Source organism: Sinohyriopsis cumingii, chromosome 7 (assembly GCF_028554795.1).
Source record: "Sinohyriopsis cumingii isolate HCF-2022 chromosome 7, ASM2855479v2, whole genome shotgun sequence".
NCBI lineage: Eukaryota > Metazoa > Mollusca > Bivalvia > Unionida > Unionidae > Sinohyriopsis > Sinohyriopsis cumingii.
The window spans coordinates 91,633,383-91,645,716 of NC_142967.1; the positions used below are offsets into that span (position 1 = coordinate 91,633,383).

A 12,334-nucleotide genomic window follows, 5' to 3' on the forward strand; every position below is an offset into this window, starting at 1 on the left:
TCAGCAAAGAAATGTGGAATAACAATATCTCTAAAAAAGATCAGATCCAGGTAGTCAAAATATACTATCATTGTCAGAACGTCAACTCAGGCATTTGAGTGACACCAAACAACCAAAAACAGACGTTAAACTTAATCTGTCTGTGAGTGCCATTAAGGATTAAATCAAGACTAGCGGTGTATTTCCATTTCTTGCAGCTATATCATCGTTAACAGAGGCTGAGGATTGATTTGTTGCAAAAGAAACTGCACTTTGTGCTGTTGAAACTGCTGCTGGAATGGCATTAAAGAAAGCAACAGGTAAAGGAATAAAGACTTCTGAAAAAGGGAAAGGGTCTAAGATTACCAGGAACCCCTCACTGGCACGGAAAAGGTCTGAGACTTCCAAAGACACTTCGCTGATTCTTTCTATGTCGAATTTTGATTTACTTGATACAGCTAAAAAATTAAATGTAAAAAATTGCAGAAGTGTTTTTATGTGTGATCAATTACCAAAACAACGAAACAAAATTGAAACCGGGATCATTAATCTCTATGCAAGTTCTGGTCCAGGTACTCATTATGTTGCATACGCGATTTATCCACATGGAATTTTTTATTTCAATTCGTGTGGGATCGGCACCTCCAAAAGAGTTTTTTAAAATATGTCGGCAGATTGCAAAGCACTCATCTTCAGAATATTCCAGTCTGGTATTCAACGTTACCAACACAGAAAATAACCTATCCGCCAATATGTGGCCGTGAAGTAACTGCTGTACTCGACGCTAAATCGAAATCTTCCGATTCACCTCATAAAGTTGTACATGCGTAAATGATTTCTTTTTTTTAAATAATTGCTAATTATAGAATGGTTGATATTTATGGAAGATCTTCTATCAAAAAGAAAATATATGATATTGATTTGTCGAATTAGGCTACTAGAGATGATCTTGCTGAACTTATGAACCTCTCTGGAGTTGACCTGGATGAAGTTGTTTTTTTTCAGGATATATACGGTCTTTTAAAAACGAGTAACATTAGTGGGTCGACATAATTCGTAGAGTTCTCGGTGCTACCACGTATAACATTCCAGTATTTACTGACGGCGGTAGAATCAGAGACTCAAATGTATTAATCGCAACTATCAGAAATGAAATTATAAGTGTTGCTAATCGTTCACGATCCACCGGTGATACAATGACTGGTTATCTCAGTATGGCTAATAATAAAATTATTGATCTTGGAGAGCCAGAATCAGACAATGACGCTGTAACAAAGAAATACATCGACAGTAGAAACTCGTTAGTTTCAATTAATAATGAAATGGCCACATTTATATCTGATTATAATACTCATGTGAACACATTTTGAATTATCGCAAAAGAATAAATGGAATTGCTGATGATTTATTTGGAAAACACGTAGTTACCAGTATTAATCTCTATGAAAGTAACAAAAAACTCGGCGATATTTAAACAGCTATGTCAGACATTGAAACGATTAATAAGCGATTAGGTGTTATCAGAGATCTTAAATCATTTTCAGAGCTAATCACGATAGCGCAGAATAATATCGATGATATTAGAAAATAAAACTAGAAGATGTTATCAGTGGAATTCCTGATATCGTTAACAAACTTAATCTGATTAAATTTCCTCACAAGCAGATCATCAACGTGGTATACACAGTGTCATCAGGATCATCAACATGGTCACAGCAAAATAACACTATCAAACATACCGCGGTAATAAGTGGTATGTGTAGGCTGTCCGTGTTCAGCGGTCGAAAATTTAGTATATTTACCACGTAACCTTGGTGTCATTCAACCGATATTTTTTTTTGGAACTGTCTTTTGTGCTAAATAAAGGAGACGAATCATCTGATAAAAAGTTAACCGCAGCGTCTTACTGGTGGTGTCTTGAATTTGTCGCTGAAACACCTCAATTGATTACTTAATTAAAATATAATGGGCAAGCCAACAGATGTTCAACGTTTTAGATTTAATCAAGCACGTGAATGGAAAAAGGTACTAAAAGATATTGTTGATGAATATACAGCAAAAGTAAAAAAAAAATATCACAGACGTGTAGTTGTTGTTGATACAATTGTTTATTCCGCATCTGCTGTTATTGCTGTAACTGGCGTAGTATTATCAACAATAACATTGACATCGCCGGCAGTTGTAACAATTTGTTTATCAGCCACGAGTTTAATTGCTGGTTTTCTTAATGTTATTGTAAAAAGGATATGCACTTCTACAAACATGAGATTACACGATTATTTAGTAAAACTTCACGCATCGACGCTGACATATTATAAGTTATCTTCGTTGTTATCATCAAATCTCGGCGATGGAATAATATCATATTTGAATTTACACAAATGACTGGAATTTGCAAAGATGTTTAGAGCGTGATAGAATCCACTACTGATTTAGAAATTGCAGATAATAATAATAATAATAATAATAATAATAATAATAATAATAATAATAATAATTGATTTAGAAATTACAGAAAATGAATGTCATCCCCGAACGAGTTATTACAGCAGATTGTTGTTAATACGACTCCGTCAAAAACTAACAGGATATCAGTAAGCTCAACTAATCCTGAATTTTGTGTCAACTTTCCAACTGCAATTCCATTGAAAGAAATAGGCTAGCACAATTACGAGTATATTACAGCTGGCCAAATATCAGATCAAAATCATTCGGTGGATTACCAGCAAATAATTCACTGATATTTGCAAATAAAAATAAACCTAATGGATCTCCCGATTGGCAAGTTGAGAGTATACCGACATGTAGTTATCAGATTGAACAAATCAATGATGAATTTCAGCGCAGAATTAAATCTATAAAGAGAGTCTAAGATAGCTATCACTGTTTACAAACCAACATTATCAGCTGCGATAGAAATAAAGTCTCTCGATTATATCGTTGAGATATATCAATCGTCAATCCGAACAGTGTTAGAATGGACAAAAATTCCACCTGTTTATCAAGGTCCACCATAACCGAAACTCGCTGATAATTTTCTACTAACGAAATTTAAAAAAACCCTCCAGAATATTGATCTCATCTATTTTATCCGTGGATGTTTTATCGTGACGAACAATATTTCACTGCCTCTGATGGTATGAGGCTTCCTAAATTAATAACAACTGTACATATTATTGATCATGAAAGAGAACCAATCATCGACAAAAAACATTAAGTCTGAACACTTTAAATTGCATATAGATCTATGACATGTTTTCTTCTCATTATAATGATGATATAAAACAACAAATTATTAAAACAATAAAACATCTAAACCAAATTGAATCAGATCTCGAATTTGTTAATAAAAATATTGTTGAAACAGTAGTCGCTAGTGGTGATGAAAATATTTGTTTAAATAAATCTGATAAATCGATAACATTAAAATAATTGTTTCTCAGTCATTATAAAATAACCGAAGCCGAATTACCAAAATTTGTAATACCAGGATTTTACACCAACGAACTAAAAAAATCAGTCATTGATATCATTGATGATTGTTTTCCGAAAATACTTGAAGCACGGAAAAAAATAAGCTCACCAGCAAATATTATCAAACATAACAATGATCCGTACGGTGGCGGCAGGCATATTTCACCAGGAATTGTAAATATAACGTCAAAGATCGCAGTTAATCTTGTATGTGATGCAAATGATGAAGGATCTACTCAGGCTCAACAAGGACATATTTTAGATATATTTACACCTCAAGTATGTCCTGGATATTCGATTGTACCAGAACCGATTAATTTGGTTTATCTGCGATGTCATAATCCGCTATTATCAAAGATACATTTCAAACTTACTGACCAATCCGGAAATTCTGAATATAAATTTGTATGTCAGATAATAGGTCTTCACGTTCCTGATTGATATTTAATCCTGATTCATATCCAGGGGAAATAAAATATATTATAACAGAATTTATTCTTTTCTAATTCTCGTCCAGATTTCAGGTAAATAGTATTTAAAATTATGAAAATTAGTTAGATTTTGTAATTTGATGGCGTGAATGGTACTCGAAATTATGAAAACCCTACTGAAGAAAACATTACATAATATAATAATTTCACTTCTGACTTTGTCAAGGAACAAATAAATATATTATAACAGTTTTTATTTTAACTGATTGTTGCTCGGTTTTGAGGTAAATGCTACTCAAAATTGTAAAAATCATTTAGATTTTATAATGTCATTGGGTAAATGATACTTAAAATTGTGAAAAACATTCAGATTTTATAATTTGATGAGGGATATGATACTTAAAATAACGAAATTCAGTTACATTTTATAATTTGATGGGGTAAAAGTTACCTAAAATGGTGAAAAACATTTAGATTTTATAATTTGATGGGGTAAAAGTTGCCTAAAATGGTGAAAAACATTCAGATTTTATAACTTGACGGAGTATAAGATACTCAAACTTGTTAAGATCCTACTGAAAACAGAAGAAGAAAAAAAATACATAATAATAATTTCACCTTTGACATTGTCAAGGAACATATACATATATCAAAACATAATTTACTTTCTAATGATCATCAGTTAAATTTCGTCAAATTGATGAGTATATTACCCAAATTTAACCAGATTATCAGACAATTTCATCAAATTGATGAGTACATTACCCAAATTAAACCGGATTATCAGACAATTTCTTCAAATTGATGAGTATATTACCCAAATTTAACCAGATTATCAGACAAGTTCGTCAAATTGATGCAGCAAAATGTTACTCAAAATAATAAAAATATCATCGAAAACAGAAGAAGAAAAAAATAATTTCACATATTTGTTTTTGTCAAGGAGCAAATAAATATATTATAACAGAACTTCTTTTTTACAGATTCTCGTCCAGATTTCAGGTAAATGATACTTAAAATCACAAAAATCAGTCAGATTTTACAATTCGATAGGGTATATGGTATTTAAAATCATGAAAATTAGTCAGATTTTATAATTTGATAGGTTGAATGGTACTTGTAATTGTGAAAATCATTCAGATTTTATATTTTGATAGGGTATAGGGTACTCGCAATTGTGAAAATCAGTCAGATTTTATAATTTGATAGGGTGAATGGTACTCGTAATTGTAAAAATCCTACTGAAAACAGAAAATTATATACTAAAAAATATTATCAAAATAGATATTATTATCAGAATAAAAGATCTCGGTGGAAAAATAATTGTAAATATACGCAAGGAGGGTCATATGATCATAAACGACACTGTACAAGATTAATTATAGATGATGCTGAACTAGATTTTATAATTGCTGACACAACGAAGAGAAATATATTTTTTTTTGTAAGTCGAGAAACATTTTTTTTTTGCCAAATGGAACTAAATTAGGTACACTTGTGAGTTATATTGATGGTGAGTCACCGCAGTTTACTCATTTAAGATCTTCAATGATTGCGTATGTTTCGATAAATTTATTATCAATGGTAAACATATTTTTGATAAGTTGGTTAGAGTCACCACTGATTCATTTTATATCAATAACAAATATGTAGGATTGTTAGAACAATTACATATAGGCGCTTATGCATCATGGGGCGAATGGAGAATAAAACAAGAAAAGATAGTTATTCTGACTCTGCCTACGTTGCAATCAAAAATATTTATTAAAAAAATAATAAAATATCAAAATTATTATCAGCACCATTGGTATATGACCCTGACGTCAGACATAAGAATGTTTATCTTAATGGACAGGGAGTTTCTGGTAAAACAACACGTGTGATTCAGTTATTTAGTCAGAGTTCTTCAAACTATGTTGATATGGTTGTTTTAACTCCTACAAATAGACTCACCAGAGAAATGAACGAACGAGGAGTTAAATCTCATACTTCACACAGTTCTTTGAACTAGTTCAAATCACACGCACACTGAAACAAAGGTCAGTCCATTTTTTCTGCCTATACCGAATTCCTCCTGGTATATAAATCAAGCTGACTATCTCTCTTTTTGGATCAGTTTCCGAATCTCCTGGAGTATGGAAATTCGATCGGTGGCAACCTGATTATTCTTGGACATTTCAACTTTCACTTTGCCTGTCCCGGAAACCCAAACACATCAAAACTCATAGATTCCAAAGATTCCACTAATGTTTTCAACCTCAAACGGTTAGGTAACCAACCCACTCATAAACATGGTCACATCTTAGACTGGATTCTTCATAGACCTGGTGATACTATTCCACGGTCCTCCCTGGTATCCCACAAACTTGGATCACATCATGTTGACGTATCAGTCCCTACCCTCCACCTTTATTTGCTACTAAGAGAAACCTCCGTATGATAAATAGAACCAAACTAATGCATGATATTCAAGCAAACCTAACAACTTGCTTACCTGCTGCAGCAAAACAACTCGATAACCGCATGCGTTCATTGCTCGACAAACATGCCTCAGCCACCAAGTGCAGAGTATCAATAAGGTGTTCTTCATGGTATAGTAGTGTTAGGGACCAGCTTCACTCTGCTAAAAGAGACCGCCGTAAAGCTGAGAGGCTTTGGCTATCCACCAGACTCACTATTCATAAGCAAATCTATGAAGCTCCTAAGAAAAACGTCACAAACATAGTCCAAGCAGCGAAATCAGCCCTCTACAGTACTAATATCACGGAAAGTTTCAGCTGCAAAGAGCTCTTCGAGATTACTAACAAGCTAATGTCAAGGAACGAATCTACACCACTTCCAACTACCTTCTCTCCGGTCGACCTTCCGGACCTGTTTGCGAATTTCTTCCGTAACAAAGTACAAACCATTAGAGATAAGCTTGACACCACAATTTCAACTGTCTCGTCGTCACCATTCAGTTGGGATACAGAATTTGAGCTGCAACCATTAGCAGCATTTGAACCTGTCTGTATGGATTTTGTACGTACAATCGTGATGAAGAGTGCACCAAAGTCATGTGAACTTGATCCAATTCCAACATCACTGCTGCCTGAGTGCTTAGATCCAGTATTGCCTTCACTAACTGATGTTATTAATACCTCTATCTCATCCGGGGAATTCCCATCATTTTTCAAAACTGCCATTGTAAAGCCTCTGCTGAAGAAACCAACACTCGACCATAACGATTTAAAGAACTACCACCCAGTTTCTAATCTCCCATTCATATAAAAAATCTTAGAAAATGTTGTTCTATCCCAGTTTGTATCTCATCTGAATTCAAACAGTTTTTTTTAGCAATGTTCAATCTGCATATCGCCCTTGCCACAGTACTTAAGCTACTCTTCTAAAAGTAGTTAATGACATCCTCTCTGCTTTGGATAGCGAAAAGATTAATCCTCACCCTCTCTGATTTGTCTGCAGCATTTGACACAATATACCATGATATATTGCTTCTCCGTCTCCAGCATGTATTTGGCATTCATGATACAGCCTTACTGTGGTTCAATTCCTACTTGGTCAACAGGACACAAACTGTGTCTGCTAATGGGATACACTCTAGCCCAGTTAATCTATGTTGTGGTGTTCCACAGGGGTCTGGTCTTGGACCTGTTCTCTTCATTCTGTACACTCAGCCGCTCTCAAGTACCACAGATCATCATGTCTCACCCATTGTACACTGACGACACCCAAGTATACAAATCTAGCCACCCAACTGAAGTTGATGCTACCATCCAAGGTGTAGAGAGTTGCATTTCTGATGTGAAATCATGGATGACATGTAACAAGCTGCAGATGAATGGTGATAAAACTGAGGCCATTCTGATTACAACACAAAGACTTTCTCATTCACATCCTTTACCTCAAACAATATCAGCAACACCAAGATTAAATTCACACAGTCAGTACGAAACCGAGTTGTTACTCTCGACAGTACTCTCACACTGCACCAACATGTCATGAACATATGCAAGACTGCATATTTTGAGCTGATACGCATCAGTTCCATTTGCAAATATATCTTTCAGTTGATGCCACTAAAACACTTGTGTGTTCATTAGTACTTTCAAGACTGGACTATTGTAACTCAATTATGTCTGGTTCATCTCAATATCTACTCCAGAAATTTCAAAAAGTTCAAAACACAGCTGCTCGGATCATACTTAGAGTACCACGATCAGAGCACACCTCCCGCTGCTCTGTACCCTACACTGGCTATCCATTCGATCCGTAATCAAATACAAAATTTGTTCTCTGTGCTACGTTTCAATGTCTTGCTCCAGTTCAACATATCTATCCAAGCTCACCCATGTGTATACACCAGCAAGACACTTCCGCTCCTCTTCTGACAATCGTATACTCATTATCTCCCCTATGAAAACGGTCATATGGACAACTTTTTTTGCATACCAGGGCCCATCAATGTGGAATGAATTGCCCACTGAACTTAGACACAAAGACATAGTGATCACATTCAAGAGTGCTCTTAAAACTCACTTATTTAAACTGCAAGAACAAACTTAAAGAACTAATAATGTTTCCTACCTTAAATATTTTCAGCATGTTTTTTATGTTTTCTAATTTCATGGTGTTTGATTTTTGTAATCATATAATTATATATGTTTTTATGTTATAGGTGTTGTCTAATGTTGTAAAGCGCTTAGAGCTTCTAAAGATTAGGCGCTATGCAAAGTCTTCATTATTATTATTATTATTATTATTATTATTATCATCATCATTATTATTATTATTATTATTATTATTATTATTATTATTATTATTATTATTATTATTAAAGGGAGATACATGGACTCCTAAACGAATGGGTGAAAAATATATTCCAAAGTTTATGAGACATTAAAAGTATTTCTTAATTGGTTGTTGACAAAAATACTGCTGAAATAATGTGCGGCGATCATGATCAACCTCCACCTTTTGTTGGATTGTCTTCACATAAATGACTATTATGAGGAAATAACCGATGATCATAGAGCGCTTGATACAGAATTAAGAGAGTTTAAGAAATTAATCAAACTAAAACCAAATAAAATTCAGTGTGAAATAATGTGTGAGATAATTTCAGAAACTTCTATTGAAACTTCTATTAACATTTTTTGGAATTTATGGAGACCAGATGATTTAATAGTTGCAAGTAGAAGATAGTTCGTGATACACTTCAACAGCAATTAGTTTTATTATATAAAGAAAAAAATTCAAATCTACCTGCACCATTATGTTATCGACCAGCAGATACGCGACGACAAAAATATTGAAGTTGCTATACCAGGATCATCAGAGAAATAAAATCTTGTATTAAATAATAATGTTCATGTCAGTTTTGTTGAGAGCGCGTTAACGATGGACAAAACTACATGGACGCTAGGATATGCTATAACGATTCATTCATCACAGGGATTAGCTATTTCGGATATTAATATTTGGATTATTGATGATCGTATCGAATGGTCAAATTTAGTTTATCTCGCAGTGTCTCGAGTCAGAAGAATATCTCAGCTGCGTAGGGTTATTATAGACTTTAAATAAACTGCTGGTAATAGCGATAATGTTGTTGATAATGATGTAGTAAGATTTCTTTTTAGTTATAAACAATGTGACAAGAAAACGTGACTTTACTTTCGATGTTGGATTTTATCATGACGCTGAAACAACAACAAAAGAATAATTGTTCGAGCTGTAGGACAGTAATGCTGTGGCAATATTCAAACAATAATCCAAGACAATTTACCTTAGACAGAATTAACAGTAATTTTGGTCACACACGCGATTATGTGATGCTGACCTGTCTTGAATGTAATCGACGTAGAGGCGCTAGTTCAGAAAAGTGAACGCTGTGGTAATTGTGTGTCTTCAGGAATTACTTGTAATTGTTCGCGTACAAATCCACGTTGAGGAGCAGTTGAATCTAGTCTTCAGATTGCATGTCTACCCATGGATCTTATCACGCAAAAATTTAATGTATCGCATTTTTTTACAACCTTCAAGTTCACAAGGTTCATATAAATATCTGAATGTCACATTACCTAGTACTGGGTTGTTTTGAAACGCCATGTCGTTGTATTGATATATGTTTTTTGTGATTGCATTGATGGGTTTTTTATAATCTGCACGAGTAATTTCATTATTTAATGCAACTATCTAACTTGGTAGTCTTCCAACCCATTTACGAGATCTCATATCTTTCAGAAGTATTTCCTTAGCATTGTGATATCCAAATAACCGCTCAGCAAATGTTCGATTAAATCGTTCAGTTGCCTGGTTACGATGAATTGAAGTATGTCCTCGTCTGAGTTTGACGTTATGTTCTTTCATTAGAGATGATACTGCACCAAGAAATTCCTTGCCAGGGTCAACATGTAGCAACTGTGGCCATTGCAAGGGTGTTCGTTGATAAATTCGTTCAAAAGCAGATACAACTTCAGCTGCTGTTTTAGTTGATAGTGGTTCTGCTTCTTTATATCTACTTGCAATGACAACGACAGTCAACGCGTATTTTTATGTACGTGATTGACGTCGACCAATTTTAATAGTATCGTGTGGTAAAAATAAAATATCTGCTTGATAAACTTCATTTGGAGCGCTGACATCAAAATGTGCATGCTGAATTTGTTTACGTGGTGGTAGATAAAATTTGCAAAATTGCCTGTCGTGCCAACCATTTTGCAGCAACAGAAGGTTTGACATTTGCTGCATCAGCAAGTTTACTACTCGCTGCTCTACCCCTCCAATATCCTATTGGGCTACAAAAAATCGATTCCATTATAATAATAATCGGTTGATCAAATATCGGCCCATAATAATAATGTACCTTTCATTGCAGATCTTAGCAGGAAGCTAGCAAGTTTTTCTCTGAGAGATTTATTTTTCATGATACTAACGAGTGAATCAACTTTACATCTGCGACTATGTCGTTGTTATAAATCTTTATATTTAAACGCTACATCATGAACGTGACCGCTTGATCAATGGGGAAAAACACCTCATCACTATGTGTACTTTTACCTTAAGTTTCTAGGTTTAGAGAAAAAAATTCTCGTAGACCAATACGCTAATTAATTTGATTCTGGCGCTCATTTCATTGTGCAAATAGTATGCCCCTCCCTCGTTAATACTGCACAGAATGGGCACACTTTGCATGTTTAAAATAAATACCAGTGTTTTATTGTTACCAAGGTCTTAAACATGGCCTACTATGATACAATTTGCAAACTTGATGACACTATCTGCACATAGCTAACTTCTTGAAGATATAAAGCATTTTAGGTTTGATTCTTTGCTTAAATGAAAACTTACCAACCATAGGGGCTTCGCAAATATAACTTTGTTTGGAGATACAGTTTGTGTCCTCCATATTTCCCTGAATGTTTACCCCAGCACATTTGGAAATACCATCATTCTGGGGTGAAATATTCCACAATCTGAAGCAAATAAAGAAACCGACATCAAGACAATGATATGTTTCATATACAATCATACAGTTTATCAAAAGAACATCAAAAGATTTACAAAGACCCAAAACGAATAAACAAAATTGTCTTTTACATGTTAAAGGGTTTCCATTCTATGGTACTCGTATTGTCTAATCTTTCGATATCTTACACGTATAAGACCCATACTAAAGAGCAGCACTGCATTTTATTTCACAAAGCGACAATATAGACTAAATTTAACGTTCATCATATGTGAATGAAACCTATCTTCATAAAACTACTATAACCCCCCCCCCCCTTTGAGGATTAGCGTCCACGGTCAATATGAATCAATTAAAGAAAAATCGCCATTTTGATTACGATATTCTCTCAACTGTCTCATTATTACAACATCGAAATGAAAATATATATATTATCTGTACGTACATTTCACGCAAAGCACTCTCTTGTATTGTCCGCCCCAGTCACAATCTTCTGCAAGCGTCTAAGCACTAATATTTACAAAAATTTATTAAATGTGTGTATTACTTACATTAAATTTGCTATGGGAAATTCATCAGTTCCGAAATGCCAGTGACCATTGCCTTGTAGACTGCTTCCGTCTGCAGGAAGGTCATTGAGATCCGTCCAGTAGCCATCGGATTTGGCGTTGGTTTGAACATACCCGACGAACCAATTCTGAAAGTGATTCAAACACTTTTCTGTCCAAGTCTTTTTGTTTTGGGAAAAGATCAATTTATTGGCATATCTCTAAAAGTAAGAATTTAGAGTTTCTTTGTTCTTAATAGCCTTTGTCAACGGCACTTGCGTCGTTAGAAACAAATGGATTTTTGCTGATTTAATTTGAAGTGAAACTAAAATACACAGTGTTTTTATATCCACAGTTAGTCGTTTGCAAGAAAGACATTGAGGGTGGGGGGATTTTCAAAATGGTTTGTGATGAATATTTTTTTTTAGAAAGGT

The 12,334-nt window shown here is 34.3% G+C and overlaps 1 protein-coding gene across 1 annotated transcript in view; it reads right to left on the reverse strand.

Moving 5' to 3' along the window:
• LOC149795708 (macrophage mannose receptor 1-like) overlaps window positions 1-12,334 on the reverse strand; it is a 41,998-nt gene that overhangs the window by 25,729 nt on the left and 3,935 nt on the right. Inside the window, exons 3-4 of the mRNA XM_089965593.1 lie at window positions 11,904-12,049; window positions 11,235-11,359 (exon numbers count right to left, since the gene is read on the reverse strand). Of these exons, the coding sequence (XP_089821719.1) occupies window positions 11,235-11,359; window positions 11,904-12,049 (271 nt within the window). The remainder of the gene's footprint in view (window positions 1-11,234; window positions 11,360-11,903; window positions 12,050-12,334) is intronic.